The 20,849-nt window shown below is 44.5% G+C and overlaps 1 protein-coding gene and 1 long non-coding RNA gene across 2 annotated transcripts; one reads left to right on the top strand and one right to left on the bottom strand.

Annotated features, from left to right (window-relative positions):
- Positions 1-11,826, bottom strand: LOC109529662 (uncharacterized). The gene is made up of 3 exons (XR_002170881.1): positions 11,779-11,826; positions 5,418-5,509; positions 1-85 (listed from the first exon to the last, which is right to left on the bottom strand). It is a non-coding gene; the product is annotated as an uncharacterized LOC109529662 (long non-coding RNA).
- A 1,345-nt stretch (positions 11,827-13,171) lies between these two features.
- On the top strand, positions 13,172-20,700 carry LOC109529696 (uncharacterized). The gene is made up of 16 exons (XM_019893105.1): positions 13,172-13,335; positions 14,031-14,137; positions 14,238-14,380; positions 14,558-14,718; positions 15,325-15,498; positions 15,577-16,015; positions 16,295-16,444; positions 16,783-17,112; positions 17,198-17,440; positions 17,617-17,715; positions 17,807-18,000; positions 18,187-18,361; positions 18,437-18,593; positions 18,717-18,870; positions 19,062-19,173; positions 19,250-20,700. The coding sequence occupies exons 1-16, from the start codon at positions 13,315-13,317 to the stop codon at positions 19,426-19,428; spliced, it is 2,838 nt and encodes a 945-aa protein (XP_019748664.1). The 5' UTR covers positions 13,172-13,314; the 3' UTR covers positions 19,429-20,700.
- Positions 20,701-20,849: the final 149 nt, after the last annotated feature.

Genomic DNA, 20,849 nt, shown 5'->3' on the forward strand with positions numbered 1-20,849 from the left:
CGGGAAACTGTTGGGGGATGAGTTACGGCAGGGGTTAGCCCTTCTCTTTCTCGCTGGGACTCAGGCAACTTTTGGGCAGCATAACCTGGAGGCACAGACAAGACAAAAATGTGGGTCATCATTCCATTTTTGACGGCTTGTGAGAGAGCTTGCCAGAAATCTTCACAAATAACCTGAACATTGAGAACGCAGGGACCAATTTTGGAATAAGATAAAGTGATTGGGAAGGTTAAAAAAATTTTTTTTTAAAAAAGACCAGAAAAGAAACCCGTCTGGCGCTGTAAGCAAACACAGTGCGGCTCAGCTTCAGGCGAGAGGAGCTCATCTCAAGCGTAACTTCCAACAGCTTCGAAACAGGCCCTCCTCCAAGCACTTCGGACGGGAACAAAGCAAAAGCAAACATTGATGCTTCATTCATAATTTCTTAAATCCGTGGACACAAAATCTAGGTTCGTTTGTTCCTCTACAGTCGCAAATCTGAACGAAACGGCAAACTTAAAACCAAGATAAGCACCAAACCAGAATTTTTAGCATACGATGACTCCCCCTAGCAATTATAGATTTACAGCATGCGCTTTCACCGCTTACAACTGGGCTTCTGCAAGTGGCCCGCGATGAAAATGAAGTTAGTTGGATACCACCGTTGAAGCGTGTTAGATTTGACGACACGAAACCCTTTGAAAAGACGATTAAAAAAAAAAAATCATAAAAAATGATAAAAAGCCGCATGAACGGTCTCCAGACATCTTCACGGAGCCGACAAAAATACCAGCGCTGAAAACTCCATTGCAGCGCACAACATATAACCTGCCCGCTGATCTTTTGTCCCTCTATAATTGTGCATAATTACAGTCAGTCTGCAGCCGTGTAATAACAGCATCGGCATTTTCAATCATACTACCAAAAAAAAAAAAAAAAAAAAGAGACTCATTGTCGGCACAAAATTGCCATAAAGAGTTTGTGTTTGGAAGTAAAATGGCAACAAAATCACCCCTGCCGAGGCAAAGTGATCATTTTGATATCGGCAGCAATCACTGCAAATCTTACGACATTTTTGGGGGATGATCTGGACTCAGGAATTTATTGTCACTTTGTCGGTGATATCACTCAAATAGTCCCCCCCCCCCGCCCCACCTTGAATCATAAATAACGCCACCGCCCGTCTTGTGAAACCGGGAAGCAGCCTGCTAAATACCAACTGGATGATCATCGTCAACAGAATCGTCTCCGTATTATTGCAAAATGTCCACCGCACTCTCAGATTTTTTTTTTTTTTAAATGACTCATTTCCAGGCCCCGAGAGACGACTTCGCCACCATCCAAGGTCATTAACCATTAGCCAGATAAGAGCCTGATAACGGTGCGGACTACTGTGCAGGGACACCCTTTTGATAAGTGGTGGCGGATGCTTTCGGCTAACCTCCACTCGTTTTTTTTTTGAATTAATTTTTTTTTTTTTACATTCAGCATGAAAATTGTGTCCTTACGAATGATTCTAACCCAATGTATAGAACTATGAATAGGTTAACCGGGGAGTCATGTGTCGCCGATTGGGAGCAAGATATCGAGAAGGTGATGATGAAGTTGTAACGGTACATAAAAAAAAATAATAAGCACAGTTTGCTTTATATCTTGGTGAGAAGAGTTTGGTTTATGAGGGATGCAATAAAATAAGAAAATGAATACAGCGGTCGGTGCCTTGATTGACAGGTCATTCCGTGACTGAGCTGGTGCGTTTGCCTTGGCCACCACGGGACCACGAAAAGGTTCGCAACTGACTCGTGAGGATAAAGAATATATGCCTGCGAGTATTGTTGGATTGACTACGTGTGGGTCGACACAGTTTGTGCGGAATTATCCCTTACTTCAGGGTTATTTGTTTGCCCGTTGATGGCGTTTTGAGTTTAGCTGGATGCCATCACCTCGCGTCTTGATCTCCAATTTTAAATAAAAAAAATAAAAACATTTTAAAAAGATAAAAGAACACTGCCAGGTGATGATTTTAGGCAACACCGTTTTCGCATAACAACTCCAAAATTTTCTTTTTAGTACTCACCAATAGCCTTCTTTTTAGGAAAAGCACAAGCAATAACAGTAGAAAGACTTTTTGGTATTAAGCGATAAAATCACCGAGAGATTTCGCTGTTGGGGAGAGACTTAAGTTAGAACTGCACTAGTTTCATTTTCATGCAGCACTAAAATCCACGACGTGATGCCGTTTCATTTGCGTACCTGACACAGTACCAAAACTCTGACGTCCGCTAGCCAGAGGCTTTATCCCCAAGTGGCTACGCTAATATGCTAAATATAAAACCACCAAATAACACAAAGGTAAGTACCGCCGATACTTGAGCATGCCTTTTGTTTCACACTGACGGCATTTTTTTTTTTTGTGTGACTCACAAATATCTTTTACATGCAAAAAAAAAACAAACCAGAAAAAAAAAAAAAAAAACACTTCAAGTTTTAAACCATGCTTGTACTAATGATGATAACGGAGTCATTCACCCCACTATACACGCTTTATTTTCCCAGTAAACGAACACCCCGGCCACTGTGTTGGAGGCACGGGGATAAAGTTACAGAATGGTGGGATCTGGGGCCCGGACTATGGGAACCAGCAGCCAAGCAACCTGGGAGAAAAAAAGTCCAACAAAACTGCAAAGGCACCAATAATCGTCTTGTTGTGGACGACACCTGGACCTCAATTGTGTTTTGTGTGGGACACGACTTAAAAAGGAACTGACGGCGCCTTATGCAACAGCTGACTCTGCCAAAAAAAGAGATGGATGAATGCTGAGTGTGCAAGAGGAAGCGAAGACAAGGAAAAAAAAAAAAAAAAAGGCTGTCATTGCTAGTCGAGCTTCATCATGTCCTCTTAACTGGGTCACCCACAAAATCTCGCAGCTCGGTCAGTGTGTCAAATCTGCGCACGTGGACATGAGGGGAAAACGTATCTTGCTGCGAGGGAATATGTGTCGAAACACGACATTAAAACCCCGGAGAAGGAATAGTTGAAATTCAGTACCAGCCAATTCTGGACCAAGTCTAAAAAGACGTTTAAAAACGTCTTTGGGAGTGAATGAGTTAAAAAGTATGCCCGCTAGGCTAATGCATTACAACGCTCGCTCGCTAACGTCATGGGCGAATTTGATTTGTCATAGCATCAAACAATTTCGTTTTTTTTCATCATTCAAAATTTGACAGTTGTTGACAACACACTCTTCTGCGGAGCGTCAAATTTGCCGCTGCCCTGAAATCATAAATCAGACTCGAGACCGAAAACAACATACTGTCACCCCACTCGGAATAGAAGCGTGCCGTATCCCGTTGTTACGAACGATGATTGATGTGCGGCGGATCGCATCTGCGGCGTAAAAATAAACCAGATGAATTCCTGCTGCTGATGGCCGCGCCAGCTATAGCCTTCTATAAGCGCTTTTTGAGGGGAGGGGCGAGCAGTACATGATGAATACATAGTAGGCTGCCACATTCAGGCATGGAGGGTGTGGAATTGAAAAATCTACACACCCCTCTTCAAATACATTTTTCAAAAACCTTATGGACCAATAAACGTGAGCTACAATCTTTTAAAGTGCCTCCGAAAGTTCAGCTGTACGAGTAAGCGTTTCGTGAACATGTTTTGTCGCCACCGGCACGATTCCCTCGAGTTGTGATGGTTCTTTTGGTGAGAAGCAGCCAAAAGGTTCAACCTCGAGAGACACTTTTCCCTAAAGTGTGTTTTTGCGAAATCTAGGTTTGGATGATTTTAAAGTCTTGCCACCTTACCCCATAGCCAAGACATATGATGGATGCAGGAGATTGTTGTCACTTGTAGCAAACAGCCAGTACTTGCCAGCAATTCCTGCAGCCCCTTCAATATGCCCGTCGGCCTTTTGGAAGCCTCCCTGACAGGTCTTGTCATTAATATTTTTTGACATATTTGCACCTCTTGATTGCTCTCTTCACTGTGTTCCATATTTTTTAAATGTCCCAGAAAATTCTGCTCCACCATTCTTCCAACAATGAGATCACTATGCTGCTGCGGAAGATCTCCGTGACTTCAAAAATGTCAGAATAAAAAAAAACATATTCGCACTTTATTTGGCGAGTTGTCGTGACTCCCGTTGAACATGAGTTTGAATGCGTCGAGCTAATTCGGAACACAGGCACATGTCCGGTCGTAAGAGGGTGTGCACACTTGTGCAATGCCAGGATTGGTTGGTTGCTAAAATAAAAAAAATATCTACAATTTTTTTTTTTTTTTAAATAACCCATAATTGTTCATCAAGGTCACATGACACACATAAATGTCAACCGCAAGCAGCCTGTTAATAAACTCCACGTTTTCATTTAAAGGCCACAGTTAAATGGATGCAGACTGGCTGAAATGATGATAAAAAAAAGTGGCCATGCCGAAACCTCAACAGTGGCACACTACTGATAAAAGGGAAAAGAAAATCATTGGAAAGCTTCCCAATTGTATTGGAGTCGCTTCGACTAACTGCCCCCCCCCCCCCCTGCCCCCTCTTTCACCGCGTTTGACTTTGCCATTTCCACCGTTACGTGCTTGCACTTCCAAAATCTGCGACCATGACAAGCGTTTTTTATTTAAGCCTGCGAGTCATTCTGCAGTCCTCCCCGCCCCCTCCCCGGAGATCCGGCGTATACTTCTCATGATAGCCTCTGTCCTGCGGCTCAGACACATTTGTAGCCTTAAATGTTTTATCAGAGCGACGACCAAGATGATATTGAAATGTGGGCGAGAGAAGGAACGCTGCCAAGGACAGACGCAGCCTGCAACTGGCCCCCAAAACAAAAGCTAATCATATCATTATTAACAACACTATACATATATTTTTTTTTACATAAATTCCAGAGGACTGATGTAAATAAAGCGCGTTAACCCTTTAACTGTCAGCTGGACCGATCAGTCGAGCGCAATCATCGGTTTTGCCTTTACTGTGGCTGCCATATCAACGACTTGGTAGACCACGATTTTGAAGGAATAATTTTACATCCATGCGTCGCCTATCGCAGTTGTCTTTGGGAAGTCGGCTGGTTGCCAGCCAATCGCAGGATTTTACATTTTACCACTTCATTATTAATATTATTATTATTTTTATTGAAGATCTCACAAGGTGTGCTGGTGCATTGTAAAAGGTTGACGTGGAGGTATAGTCAGGATGGCGTTTTCCCAAAAAAATGAAAGAAAACCACCAATGAAATAAACAACACGCGATTTCCGTTATTATGCGTCCATCAAGCACTTGGCAGAGCCTCATAAAGTATTTAAAAATCATACACCGATGTGATTCAGACAACGTGCAAGCATTAAAGTGACGACGCCGTTAAAAGAGACAAAGTTAAATGGGTGCAAGGGACACCCGCCAATCAACGAAGGTGACGATCCATACCTTTGCTTTGCTTATTGCAGAGAAGCCACCGCAGACATGGTTAGGAAGTGCAACTGTGAACTCTGCGGGCAGGTGGACGGAGAGAGACGCTTCTGGTCAGAGTGCAGCAGGAATGCAAAATCGAGACGGGGGAGAGAGAGAGAGAGAGAGAGAGAAAAGAGACAACGACAAAAGTTAAGAGATGTGGAGCGAACGTCCAACCTCTCAGACCGACGTGCGCCCACTGAGAGCGGCCGCCTCGGTCGCCGGGATTAAGTTTCCTCCCGGAGCCTGCTGACAAGTAGCCATGTGACTGCAGGGCCTATTCAACACTGACTCACACACAGACACACGCACACACGCACACAAGCACACACACACACACACACACACACACACACACACACACACACACACACACACACCTCTGGCTGAAACGTGGTCAGTCAGTCATTCCTCCCGATGATTAATATGTGGAACGTTAGCTTGTCTTGAAAAGAAATATCCGTGTCCAAAACATCCTTCAGAAATATACGATGAGAAAAAAAAAATGTATATATGACAAATAATCCCAATTTATTTCGCGTCGCTGCCAACTCATTTTTTTGCTCATTCATACATTACGGCGATAAATTGAAAATAAAAATGCATAAGACATACACATGTATAGTTTTCTATATAGTCGTACCTTGAGATTTCATTTGTTCTGAGACCAAGCTTGGAATTCCGAACACTCACACCATTTTTTTGTAAAAAAACACCAAATCATCTTGTATTGTCGAAAAAACATACAGCAATAACAATTCAATAGAAATGGGAAGAATTTAAAATTTCCGCACCATGTGCCTCCATCACCAGGGGGCAGTCTTGCAGACACAAATTGCTTTCAAGCGACTCAGTAAGCATTAGCTAATGACGCTTTTTGCAGAGGATAAAAAATATATGCAAATGAGTTACTGTTCAAACGGCACCCCGGCATCCAGTTTATTACATAGCACCGAAACAACAAAATCATTCCACAAAGAATCCCTACCGAAGTCACAAAAGCCACTGGATTAATTGTGTTGTGGGGCGGGGGGAACAAAGAAAGTCCTGTGATCTAAACAAATCGCTGCCACCTCTTTGCCAAATAATCAAGCCGCGCATTCCACATCAGCTTATTTGAGCCTCGGGGAGGGGGTAGGCACGAAATATCCAAACCCTGGAGGAGGTTCTGCGTGCGCAAGACGGAATTGTTTGTCCGCGGGGACGAGAGCTCACCGTGGAGTCACATGAATGTCTTGCGGGGATGAGGAGGTGCGGAAAAAAAATAAAATACATTGAGACGGCTAAATATGTCACTTGGGGCTTTCCTCCATCCCAACAGGTTGCTGAAAATAGCCTTCGGGACCGAGACAAACGTGGTCAACGATGAAAAGAGGTGTGTGACCTCATGGACACACTTGAGGATGAACAACATTGTCGTAACCCTGGCACACCGTTAAACGCATTTGTATAAGCACATTGCGGCCACTATGAAGATCCAGAAGATTTATTGTCTCTCTTAATAGTTTGTTCAGAGTGGTTCAAAAGCCAAATAATGAGTTTACAGTGTTGTTTTTGTGGCGAAAGGTCCTTCCTGTTCATCGCGGAGATCCCGCAAAATAGTTGCATTTGTCGTTCATGCAGAACCCAGCGAAGATGGGATATTGCCTCGAATGTATGCACTTTCACACAGTGACACAGCATCGTAACAATGAGATGGACAATCCCGGAAAACAAAATCTGTATTGGAGCCCTCTTCGATGTAATTTTTTTATTTTTTATTTTTTTAAATGGTGCCATTAGGGCCATTGTCGCCTTTCACACAGAACCCAGCAAAGGTAGAGTATCCACAAAAACTGAGGCATCGGACGTTTGCGGAATTGAAACAGAACACAGTTAAAGAAGGATAATGCACTTTCATGCAACTTGCCGTGAAATCTGGTCATTCGATTAGATTTGAAAACTGCCACAAAAACAGCCATCTTTGTTTTCCACAGAACGCAGCGAAGGCGGGATAGTAGCGCAACTTTGTACGTTTTCACACACATCAGCATTCCAGTGTCAAGCGGTCTTTACGTTTCACATCGAACCAGAATATCGTGTGACAAATAAAACGCAACATGGCGAGCGAAAGAAGTGTGTCTACCCAGAAAGGGGTTCTGAACTCTGCCTAGCAACAAGTGGCAAACATACAAGCAGGAATAAAATTCACAGCAATTCAAGTTGATGCCGGGGATTTCTAAACAAGGACAGTTTTCCGAGTTTGTCACCAATCCGTGTGGCTAACGTGACATTTCCATAAGGAAGTGACAAAAACTCACCAGAAGGCCTCGTCTTTTCCACCAGCCCGCGATTGGCCGACCCAGACAGCTGCCCGGCCCGCAATCGCTGAAGGGATTTAGTGCCGCTGGTGTGCGATGATAGCGCTGAGAGTTTTGGCCCAAAATAGCACTGCGGGACGTGAAGCTTTTTTTTGCGAGTACGGTCGTCTGCGCTAACGTGATCGAGGGGTTCGGGTGGGTCCGACACATCAGCACGGCAGTCGCGGGAAGGGATCGGCTAACAGCTGCCTCGCTGTGAGCCTCTTTGTATCATCCGAGACTGGCGGGTGAGCTAAGACGGCACCTGTCCGGGGGTGCTGAGGGATTTAAGGGGCGACCGAGATATGACTGCTTACATAACAGCCAATATAAATGCTAACTCATTGGTCTCTAAAGGGAAAAAAAAAAAGCAATAAACTTTCAATCATTTTTATACCCATGATTAGGACTAGGCGGGTATTGGTTTGGTCAAGTGAAATGGAAAGTTTGCTGTAATGAACACGGTCAGTTGGCACATTTTGACCACAACAACTTTACCGAGGACCAGGGACTTAAATTTAAGAGGACACCAGCAAGTGACATCGTGGTGAAAATGTGCGTTGCTATCGAACGTGTTTAAAAACTAGCTCAAAGCGCGACCGGCAGCTATGCTAAAATTCCGATTCAAAATCTGAATCAGAATAGCTTTGTCGTCATTTGTACCATGAGGTGCATCAAAATGGAACAGACGCAACCCGTCCAAGAGACGTTAAAACGGGGGTCGGCAACCTGCGGCGCCGGAGCCGCATGTGGCTCTTTAGCGCCGCCCTAGTGGCTCCCTGGAGCTTTTTCAAAAATGTTTGAAAATGGAAAAAGATGGAAGAGGGAAATATATTTTAATCTGGTTTCTGTAGAAGGACAAACATGACACAAACATTCTTAACGTTTTCCAATGCTGTCAAAATGTGGAGAATAAATATGAAATTTCAACATTTCTGTCAACGAAGATTTGTGTCACAGGCAAAAAAAGTTTGGGCACCCCTGCACTACAGGATGCACTGCAGGAGAAAAAAATTCATCATGAAGGCTCATTGTGTATTTGTAGCCAACTTAGTCATTTTGATTGTAGGCTAACATCGCTAATATAGCTACATACAGCATGTGTTTCCTTCATGATAAGGCTTTTGAATTTTTGCGGGTCCAGACATATTTGTTTTTTGTTTTTTTGGGTCCAATATGGCTCTTTCAACATTTTGGGTTGCAAACCCCCGCGTTAAAACAAAACAAAAAGAAAGGCGGATAGGACGGGAAAAAAACAGTCCCAGACTAAGCTCCTGTTAGGGGAGCGCAGTATGGATTTAAAAATGGATTGATTTTTTTTTTTTTTCGTCATATGTAGGTTTTAGGGTCGCTTCGCTTTCTCGGCACAACCACGGAGTTTGTTTCGAACGTCATTGATTCACTTCACACTCGGGTTCAAATATGAGCACTTAACACCACTCAAGCAAACTGTTCTTCTCGTGCGGATTTTATACTTGGAAGTCATTTACCATTCGAAAAAAAAAGCACGACTTCTTACAAATGTGTTATTCGTACCTGCTTTGAGATTTGCTTTTGAACTTTTTTGCGCTCCACCGGCAGCCATAAAACTCGGATGAGGAAGATGCTCGGGTTCTCACAGAGCGCCGTCGCTGAGACGCTGTAATAAGTGCATTTGCACTCGTGAGAAAACACAAGCCGGACGGCTCCCGGTGAGCAAAAGGACGACAATCTCATCCCACGGTCAAATTAAGAGAATCCTCCGGTACGGAAGCGTTTGAGGGTGTTCACGTGACATGATAAAAGGATTGCAGTCAATATCAGAAAATAATTCCCTCGAAAATATCCATCCACTAAATCCGAGTTGATTTTCTTGAAGGCTTCACACACCAAATCCTTTTGGGCTAAGGGGGGGAGGTAAAACAAACAGAAAGTCTGCATTATCAAACTTTTGTTTTTAACCCCGCTCCCCCTCGCCCCCACTCCGTCTCATTTTCTGCATGATCAAGCCATTCCCCATCGGGAATGCGGGGACGCTCGCTTTCGCTTGTGACAAATCCGTTCACACGGAGCGCTTTGACAGGCGAGGGGAAAAAAAAAAAAAAAAACGAATCGCAAATTATTAGCATGATACGACGATGCGTTCGGGATCGTCCGACAATAGAAAATGTGGAATCGGAGAAGTGGAAAGCGAGCGAGCTAACAAACGCCTTGAGATTCCATCGTGCGATGACGGCGTTGTCAAAAAAACCCCACATTGATTAATTCCACTTTGACTTAATCTTTCACTCGATAGACAACTTACAAACAGATGAGTCAGCAAGACACATCCTTCCTCACCCTGCCATCCTGATAACAGTCATGCAACTACGTCCTGTTGTCCCCTCTCCATAGGCTGCAACCACCAGCACCCTGATCTGTAATCGACACTGACTTGGAACAGCAGGTCGGCCATTTTCTCCCCCATCGGAGGTAGTATCCGACATGGGACAACATCGTAAGGCGTCTCTGCGGAAAAAGAGGCTTGTGCAACTACAACCATTTACGGGCTGGCATATTAGTCCATGAAAAACAATGTTTCACAACATTTATTGAGCCGAGGCACTTATTTTACATGATAAAAATGGCATAGCACACCAGTATATAGCATCTGAAATCTGCACACGAATTTTTTATTTAATCTATAAATCGTTTTTGGGAGGGTGGGAGTCACATTGATTTAAAAAAAAAAAAAAAAAAAAAAACACTTTCTTGGCTTCATTAGCAGCCTCTTGCTAAAAATGTGCTCATTAAAACAACGCAACCTACCCGTCATATACAGTCTATGCAGAACTTTGTTGACATTTTCAGAGACGAAGGTTAATTTTGCTTGGAAGCAGCACATTTTATGTTCACTGACACTTTTGTTGTTACATATTAACCCCGAAGGGAACATTCTGTTGATTTTATTGTTGAACATTTGAAATGCGTTACTAAAGTGCATTAGAGGTTAAGACCACTCTCAGTGAGTTTTGAATAATGTCACAGTCATTTTAGTGTTCTTTTTATGAAAGGGGATAAAATGAATTCAAATCAGAATTCAGATTTTTAATTCAAAATTGGAAAGATCCATTTGAGGGAGGTATTTGATTGACAGTTGAGTGAGGCGTGGTTTCAACACAATCAGAGGCCACGCCCAAAGCAATTGAGAGCGGAGACAACGGTATGATTTTTCGTGATTGTTTTCGTTTTAATAATTGTTCAAATCATTTAAATTTGGCACGGTTGTGTCAACAACAGTTTTCTTGTGGTGTGTCAAATTCAGAAGACATTTTTTTAAAATATATTGTATCATGTTTTTAAAATTATATTTATGTGTTTTGGGATAGCAATTTCTGACACAAGCCATCAACTAATGAAATGATGCATTGTAATATTGTCGGGGACTTTTAGTTTATGCACTATTAAACAATAAATAAATGAGTACACTCGTCTCCTTTGCTCTTGGTTTCATCTCCTCACATTCTTTAATGACACGAATGTAAAATTAAAAATCCCCATTGTTATTATTAATCCATAAATTGATGCTAACACACAGCAATAACATTAGCAATCCCGCTAGCTTCGTAGACAGGTACGGCACTCTTCACCCACACTTCGATCTTGTTGTTTATTAAAGTAAAAATCCACCTGTATCAAACCACAAGAGAATTCCAAGTCGGAAAATATTTGCTTGGACTTTTGTTAATAATAAACCGAGAAACAAAAGCGAACTCAAGTTTAAATCACGAACGTGTTCAGTGTGTGTTCGCGTGGCAGTCAATTGTCAACGCCGTTCCAGTCGCAATGGATGTGTTTGCTGATGATTCCATCCTCGAAGAAACATAAACTGAAGAACTGTGCTGTCAAAAATTCCCACCCACAGAAAACCACCATGTTCGACTTAACCCCTTCCGAAAGTTATTTTAAATGTGTTTGATAAAGCTGAAATGACATAGAAATTGTGACTTATTTCCACGGCGATACCAGGTTGTACTCACCTCAAACTCTTGCCTCGGGCTGGCTGAATGACTTGCTCTCAACCGGTGTCAGAAAAGCGGTATAAAATGTAAGATACTTCCGGTCAGTTGTTAAAAAACTCAAAGCTAAAAATCGAGTGTATTAGAATTTTTACTTTTTAAAATGACGTAAATATTGATGTTACCCATAAATATAAACATACAAATTAACAAGTAATACACAAACAACACTGGAGAATTATACAAACACTGTTTTCTATCTAAATATTTTATTTTGAAATTAATATTGCTCATTCCGGTTGCACTTGGATGACTTCGGGCAAATTATTACCGGCGTCTCCAGCCCTGGACATTTTTTGCGCATGCGTACATGCAACTCTATGACTCCGACAAGAGGCTGCGGAGGGGCGGGGCCCGTTCCGTTAGGATGATGATGCCACGACCTTCAATTTTAAAAATAGAAATCCTTATTAAATTTCACCAAGGGATGACTGGATGTGGATTCAAGAAGGTGTTTGGTGGTGATCCATCCTTGAAGAAACATGAACTCAAGTACCGTGCTGTCAATCTGAATGGGTTTTGGGGATGTTATGCCATTCAAAATAATCAGTCGTCATACATACTAGATTGAGCTATTGGAATAGGTTCAACCACATGATATTCATCAACATGTTGTACATCTAATTTCATATTTTACTTTCCAATACCCATTCATCCCACCATTTTCTTTAGTTGCCGTTGTCCTTATCGGGGTCACAGACAACTGGAGCTGATCTCCAAAGCGGAGTGGTCACTCATATTCACACCTATGGACAATTTACAGCAGCATTCTCAAAACTTTTACATCAAATAACAAGTGAAGAAACTATGCTGGTCTCCAAATCGGAGTAGTCAGTCACTCATATTCACACCTATGGACAATTTACAGCAGCATTCTCAAAACTTTTACACCAAATAACAAGTGAAGAAACTACTGAGCACTCCCAAGTACCGCCATAATGACCAGCATTGTAGTTCGATGTGTTCATGAAAATAATATTATTGCAAATCACTGTAACATTCTGGACAGTTGCCTAGATATAGGAAAATTGTATAAAAAAAGTTCAAGTAAACCCAACTGTGCTTGGGCAGTGATTCTTTTGTGACCCCAAGAACTAGTTGTATCACTTATTTAGACTCTCCATTCGACACTAGATGACTTTTGGTGAAAAACGCATCGTACATCCTGTTTCCGACTGATTGCTCCTGCAAAACCAATCCTTAATGACTCGATCAAAACGAGTGCATCAATACGTCATGAAGCCGCTTTTGCCTATCGAAGCCACTAATGCGGTTATTGCTGATCAAAGAACAAGTGCGTGCGTGTGCAGTGAGGAATCTTCTGGCTGGTTTGTTTTTGTTGTCTTGCTGTCAATCAAAAGTGGGCAGGACCCTTGTCTCGTGCATGCTAGCATAGCTGCCTGCGGTTAAACTAGCGAAGCAGCCGATGCAGGAAGTCCAACAAAGTTGCTGTTTAAATCCACTTCAGCGTTTTAAATTGCACACCCAAAGGCGGACATGACTTCTTCGGGCTCCTCGGTAAGCTTTAAAGGACTCGTCGAGTGTTGTTAAAGTTACGTCGCGACGCGCTGCGGGCAGAGCTTGCTAGTTAGCCTCGGCGGCTAAGATAGTTGTTATGCTAAAGCCTGTGACAGGCAGGCGTCACAAATGATCGCATTTAGCTGTGATCCTGTTATTTTAATTTGAATTCTTCAAATTTAAGGATGAATTTATCTTAATACGTGAGATTATTAAAACACTGTCAATGAAATTAAGAGTAACAGATTAAAGCAGGTTACATGGATGCATGACATAATTGATATCAAGGCCAATTTTACATTCCGACTATGAACCGGTCGGAATGAGAATCAGTACCTCCAAGTCTGGCCACCCGGCTGAAAAGGGTTGACCGAAGAAGGGGTTTCCTGCTTCAAACTGACTGAAGAAGGATTTTCCTGCCCCAAACCGAGGCAGAGGTGTCTATGATTCTTTCACTTAAAAAAAATAGATGGACACAAAATTGTCCCAACGCATTTGCATTAGATAGGAAAGCCCCGAGATTCATGGGGCTTCTCTTTATTTGACAGTTTTAGGAGTGACTTCCAGCTGTTTCAGACAACAGTGCCACCGCGCGAAACCATAATTGCAGTGAATACACTGGCAGCGGTGGCCGCCTCCAAATTTGAGAAGCTTGTCATTCTCATTCTTTCGTCTCCTTTGTGACTTTATTGTAGACAATTGGGGAGCTATTCCATACGCTTGGTGAAATGGGCTTCACGCAGGAGCAGATCCAGGCGGCTGTGCAGGCCGGCCATTTCTCCGTGATGGACGCGGCTGAGTGGTGAGTGCATCGACATAAATTATAAACTGTGTTCTCTCAATTTTCAAAATGGCTACCTCTTTTTTGAATGTGAGATGGTTGTTTCCCCCTCACCCCATAGGCTCCTGCAGGGTCATCAGCATCCACGACACAGTTTGCTCAAGCAGCAGACGGGGCCTGCCGAAACTGCGTTTGCGGCTTTCAACCCCCCTAAAGAGTCAACAAGCGCATCCGAATCGTACGCATCTGCCGCTGACTGCCCAAGTATGACGTCTAACTACATACACTAACACAGAAATGTTATTTAATTCCACATTTGATGGCGGGGGCAGGCACGCCAGAAAACAAACTACTTGTTTTAAAAAAAAAACACTTTTCCATAATATAACCGCATTAACAGATCCTTACCTGTCATTCTTCATTTTCATGGTGTCACCGCAGTCGGCTCGTTAGTGTTGAGGCCGGCTCAGAAGTCGTCGCCCCCATCCCGAGAGCTGCACCCCGTCGAGTCTCGCATCAAACAGGACAAAAGTGACTTTGAGGAGCAGCAAAGGCAACGCGTGGCTCAGGAGGCGAGGGCGGAGCGCCGGCAAAAGAAACAGGTACTGAAGGGGCGTGGCTTCGTCATCTCAGACGAGCATACAGTGCATCCAGAAAGGAATTTACATTTAATTATGCGCATGATGACAACATGAATAAAGCTTTGTTGAAAATTTTGCAACTCTATTAATCAGTCTTTGTTAATCTAAGAAAGAAGCAAAGATGGGAACATGTAATTTTTTTTCTCCTCTTTATTTTTTTTTTAACTTATAAATTTCCAAAAATCTCAAACTTGATGAAGGTTTTCATTGGTCAATATTGGCCCTTTTCAAATGGCCAAAAATCAGCCGATATATTTTTTTCTCTACATTAACACATTACAATGTATGTCAAAGAAAATGACATTCAAGCCCAAAAAAAAACAAAAAACAAATTGGCCATTTTTTCCGGCTGCTTCTTTCTGCTGTAAATTTAAATAATTATTCAAACAATTAAAAAAAAAAAAAAGAATAAATCAGCCATTTTTTTCCGGATTCTTCTCTCTGTTGTAAATTTAAATAAATATTAAAAGTATTCATATCCCACACCCATTGTAATCATCAAAGGTCCCGCACCCCCCAAAAAAAGCAGTTGTTTTATTCATCGAGGAATAATCATCTTCATTCCAGGAGAGAGAGTTGGTGCTCAAGCGCATCGCCGATGATCGGAGAAGCTTACAGGAGAAGAAAAGCGGCCAGTTTGGCGCTGCGGCGGCGGGGGCGGCGTCGCCGTCCAATGGCAATCAAGGGCACGCTCAGGGAGGGAAGGTTCAGAGTAACGCGGATAACAACTGTATCCTCATGGTGAGGTTGTAAAGGCGCCGCAGTCGTTTCGATTCGGGATGCCCGCTTTACGTTGTGTCGTCTGTGGCCTCGCTGCAGATCCGGCTGCCGTCCGGTGAGTCCATCCGCGAACGCTTTCCGGCTGACGCGCCGCTGCGCAGCGTCGTGGAGCACATCACCGGATGTCACCCCTCGCTCCCCGCCTTCTCTCTCCTCCAGGGATTCCCACGCAAACGCTTCGGGGAGGCCGAGCTATCCTGCTCGCTGCGCTCCCTCGGCCTCACGCCCAACGCCGCCCTTTGCATTCAGACCACCCCCCCGGAAACCCCCCAGGATCCGTCCGGTCCCGCCCAGCCGCCCCCGGTTGAGTGCGACCGGCAGGTGTGTCCCACCCCTCAGGCCCCCGCCGTCCAGGAGAGGGCGGGAAGGCCGGACCTTAGCATACCCTCTCTGCTTCCCAATCACGTGTGGGAAGAGGCTGCCAGTCTCGCGGGTATCGCCGGAAGTGCTCCTCTGCATGGACCCTCTCATTTTTGGGGCAAGTATTGACCTTTGACCCCGAATTGGAATTTTGGATAAGATTCATGAGCATGGTAGCTTGTGCTACTTTTGTTATCCTACCTCAGCGGTCTTGAACCTCCCTTGAAAACAGTTATCAGCCATCCGAAATGAAAGGCCACACCTCAAATAAATGCCTCCTTTCTCCAACCCACGTAAATCCGCAATAAAATATTGATTATCATAAGTATTATTTGTGTGTACAAAAATGCGTCCTCACAATAACGCCATGAACATTTTTTTTTTTTTAATTACCCAGGACGAGGCCAAAAGTTGGTTGCTGGCAATCCCGAGGAAGCCGCTGACGTCCAAATCGATCAGGCAGAAGAAGAGGAGGAGGATGATGATGATGATGATGAAGAAGAAGAGGGAGGAGGAGAAGAGGGAGTAGCTCCACATTTCCCGAACGGTACTGTGCACATTTCACAGTGGAGTAACTCACACGTGTGTGTGGTATGTTTTTATACACACATCCATTATTTTACAGAATCATTTTCGAAGTTCCGATCCTACATATGGCGTTAGCATCATTGCTACTTGTAAATGGGACACGATTGATTGATTGATGGCAGCTTTCATCCGGTGGCCGGCTAGCTATTAGCGACGAAACTGCGAATGTTTACGTGGGCGGGGCTGCGCAAACTCGGGTAGATACACACAAGTAGATAAGCATAAGAATCATTTGAGGTGTGTGTGTGTGTGTGTGTGTGTGTGTGTGTGTGTGTGTGTGTGTGTGTGTTTTGGCAGGTATGCCGCAGCTGCCATTGTTCCTGGAGAACAGGAACCGCAGCGGGTTCGTGTCCAGGCATCGCTGGCCCGAGCAGGGCAATCGACTCAGGGAGGCCCCGGCGGACGAACCGGCGCCCGAGCCGGATGACGCCGAGGGGCGAGCGGCGCACGGAGCCGCCGGTCAGGCCGCCGTGGAGCGTCTGCTGCGGGTGGCGAGGCGCCAAGACGCCGGGCAGGCCGCGCAGGCCGCGCAGGGACAGCCGCTTCCCGCCAAGAGGTCTTTCAAGACCCCCAGCGTCTCCTCGCTCTGTGCCTTGGCCACGCGCGCTACCGTTCACCTGATGACGGGTAAGCGCCTTGGCACGCTCAACATATTGTTGATTGATAAGACTTACATAGCGTGTATGTATGTGTGTTTGTGTGCGCACGTCAGCTCCCAGCATGCAGTACAGCAGCAGCCTGGCCGGCCTGACGCCCGAGCTGGCGGAGCTTCTGCTGAGCCACATGGCCCAGGAGCGTCTGCTGCGCCCACGCAACCTGGAGCTGTTCTTCGGCTGCCCGCTGCAGAAGTTTGTCCTCAACTGCTATCCGTACTCCACCAACGAGCTTCTGCGCCAGCTGCGTGCCTTCACCGCGCTCAAGCACCTCAGCCTGGTCAACTCGCCGCTCATCACGGGTACAAAAACAAACGCCGCATTGCTTCAAAGTTCATCTGACGTCATTGAACTCATTCACTCCCAAAGACGTTTTTAAACGTCTTTTCAGACTTGGTCTAGAATTGGCTGGTACTGAATGAGTTAAATGGATTTCTTCGAGACTGAATTAACTTTCCATATTTCAATTTTCATCAAGATTCTGGCCTGTCAATTCTCTCCAGTCTGGTTAAACTGCAGTACCTCAACTTGGCCTCCTGTAGCAAACTGACCGACACTTGTCTGCAGTACATCACAGGTTACAAACGTCTTCCGTCACGCACCCCAGATGGGATTAATAGGTTACGTAACGCCGCCGGATAGTATGCATAATCTGTTTTTCTTTCCAGGTCTCAAAAACCTGTCCTTCCTCTCACTGGACCAGACCAAAGTGACGGACGCGGGAGTGACGCTGTACCTGCGCTCAGCGCCGCCGTGCCTCTCGCAGCTCAGCCTCAACCAGACGGCGGTTGGCGAGGCCGCGCTGGCCGCGCTGCCCGCAGGCGTGCCGCAGCTGCGGATGCTCAGCATCAAGCAGACCAAGGTCGATCCCATTTACATTTTTTTTGTACAATTATTACTAGCTTAATGCTAATACACAATGCAAAATGCTAATGAAAAGTATAATTGATGTTGGGTTGATTTAAATCCAAGAAACCTAAAAATCACCGATGCCGCCATGTTTGTTTGAGTCTCTTCCTTCACTGTTGTGACGTCATCCTGCATCCAGGTGTCTGATGTGTCCGCACTGTCCGAGCTGCCGGGCCTGCAGACACTCAACCTGGACGGCACGAACGTGACGGAGGCCTCGCTGGCGCAGCTGGGCGCCCACCCGTCCCTCTCGTCCCTCAGCCTCGCGGGGATACGCGTGTCGGACGGCGACCGCGCCCTGCACATCATCTCGGGTTAGCGACAGCGACGGTTTTCCAGCCTAAGTGATGTAGCGTCGCGTCGCCGAACGCATTTTGGCTTCTCCGCAGGTCTGCCTTTGACTCACCTGACACTCCCGGGACGTCACTCGGTCACGGATAGCGGACTGGCGTTCCTTTCGCAGCTGTGGCTACTGGCGGAGCTCGACCTGACGGATTACAAGCAAGTCACAGACCAGGGAGTTCAGCACCTGTGTAGTATGACCAGGTACACGCATATGTCCACTATTTAGTCATGTAATGTTCCCATTGTGTTCTATTTCATCCCATGGCATCCCATAATGTCCATCACTTTCATCATGTCCTTTTTGTTCCATCGTGTCCCCTAAAGGTTGAAGAAGTTGTCTCTGAGCAACACTCAAGTGACAGACATCGGGCTCACCTCCTTGCGCCCCCTGCTGGAGCTGCAGGAACTGTGCTTGGACCGGACGGCGGTCAGCAGCCGAGGAGCGGCGGCGCTCATTACCTGCCTGCCGCACCTCCAGGTCCTCCTTGCGTTCTTTAGTCCTTCCATTTTAGTTAAAAAAAAAAAAAAAAAAAAAACGTTTCCATAAAAATGTGCATTAACTCATTCACTCCCAAAGACGTTTTTAAGCGTCTTTTCAGACTTGGTCCAGAATTGGCTGGTCCTGAATGAGTTTTAATTATTTTGTTGTTGACTGTTGTTATTTTGCAGGTGTTGGGCTTGGCCAGCACTCACGTGGGTGACAATGTCGTGCGGCGAGGTCTTATCCACTGCCCTCAGCTGGTCAAGTGTAATCTCAGCCGCACCAGAATCACGGATAAGAGTAAGCCCATCCACACACTTTCCAACACACCATAGACGTTATATCATATTTTCCTCCCCACCCAACCCCAATTCAGGTGTGAAGTTTCTGGCGCGCATGCGTCTGACTCAGGTGAACCTAGACGGCACCGGCGTGAGCCTGGCGGGCGTCGCCGGCCTGCTGGCCTGCGCTCACATCAGCAGCATCCGCGCCAGCAACACACGTGTTGTGCCCATTGACGACGTCTCTGACGATGATGGGGAAGCGCTGTTGTAGCGGTGAAAAACACTCCCCCACCCCTCGTCAAAAAAAAAAAAAGACTCCACCTCCACGTTTGCACTGTCACGCCGTTGATCTGTCAATCAGTCATGCTTGAAAATGTTAAAACACAAGCCTCGTGATGTACAAGACAGCTTAGAATCAGGACAAAGCATTGTTGGTTCATGACCTTTTTCTGACCTTTCTGTTCTGAGTCAAGCATAACTGGTGTGGTAATCACGCCCTGGGTCAAATTGACCCAGAGCATGTTTTACCACACCAATCATAATGTAATTGACCCATTTGAAAATGTAGCTTAAATGAGCAGCAATAATATTTGTTTTTCTGTATTTTACTATAAGGCTTTCAAATGCGGTTCAGTTTAACCATAACCATAGGATTCAAAATGCCCTGGGTCAAATTGACCCACAACCATTATTGCTGCTGCTTCTGAGATCTAAACTTATTTTGTAATACAGTACTTTATCGTCAATTTTCAACACAGGTCAATTTTACCATAACTGGTGTGTCAAACATAGCTCGGGCCAAATTGACCCATTTGAAAATCTCATTTCAGAATATTTTTCTGGCATGTTACTTTTTATTCAGCAGCAGCAATAATGTTCTCAGCTCCAAATGTCACCATATCTGGGGGTTAAACATGCCGTGGGTGAATTTAGAAAGTGCAATAGGATTTGACACTACTGTTTTGTTAATTTTTCAGGAGCAGCAAATATGTTCCCGGGTCAGTTTGACCCCAACCATGTTGAAAACCCCGGTTTAAAGGTGTAAGCAGTTGTATGAAAACCCCAAACAACCGCTGCGAACAAATCGGCATCTGTGGTGAACAAAAAAATTTGACTGCTGTGCTACCTTGCGGAAGCACAGAACATGCACAGCATGATTGTTCACACTGCAGCATGAGAAACTTAAATTCAACATCGTGGGTGCATGTATTTTATTTTGGTTTATTCTAACACACTAGACATTGTGTGTTCTTCCTAATTCTGTAATTTTGGTTGTACTAAAAGGACAGAGTAGCGTGATTTAGTTTCGAATAGTCACTTTTGCTTTGACAGCAGTTTTCTTCATACTTTGTTCAATTAAAAAAAATATATCAAAGCTTCAATGCCATTTTCCCCTATGGTTCTCTTGATTCAGATTGTGAAGTTTCTCTTCCTACTAAAAGTCAATTTTATAAATATGGGGTAAGGGTGTTTTTAGTAAGGAAAACTAGCACAGAATAATATTGTAATTATGAGAAACAGTACAATACATGAACGATTTAATGCTAATTCTGGTGTCTGTCCTCGCCACTGGGGGGCAGTATAATACAGTTATGCTCTTCTACCGTGATTCAATTAGATGCTGTAATTTTTTGTAGAGGATAAAGAATATGCCTGTAATATTGTTTTCAATCAGGATTTATTATTACAAAT

The sequence above is a fragment of the Hippocampus comes genome, unplaced genomic scaffold (genome assembly GCF_001891065.2).
Source record: "Hippocampus comes isolate QL1 unplaced genomic scaffold, H_comes_QL1_v1.1 scaffold353, whole genome shotgun sequence".
Classification (NCBI taxonomy): Eukaryota; Metazoa; Chordata; class Actinopteri; order Syngnathiformes; family Syngnathidae; genus Hippocampus; species Hippocampus comes.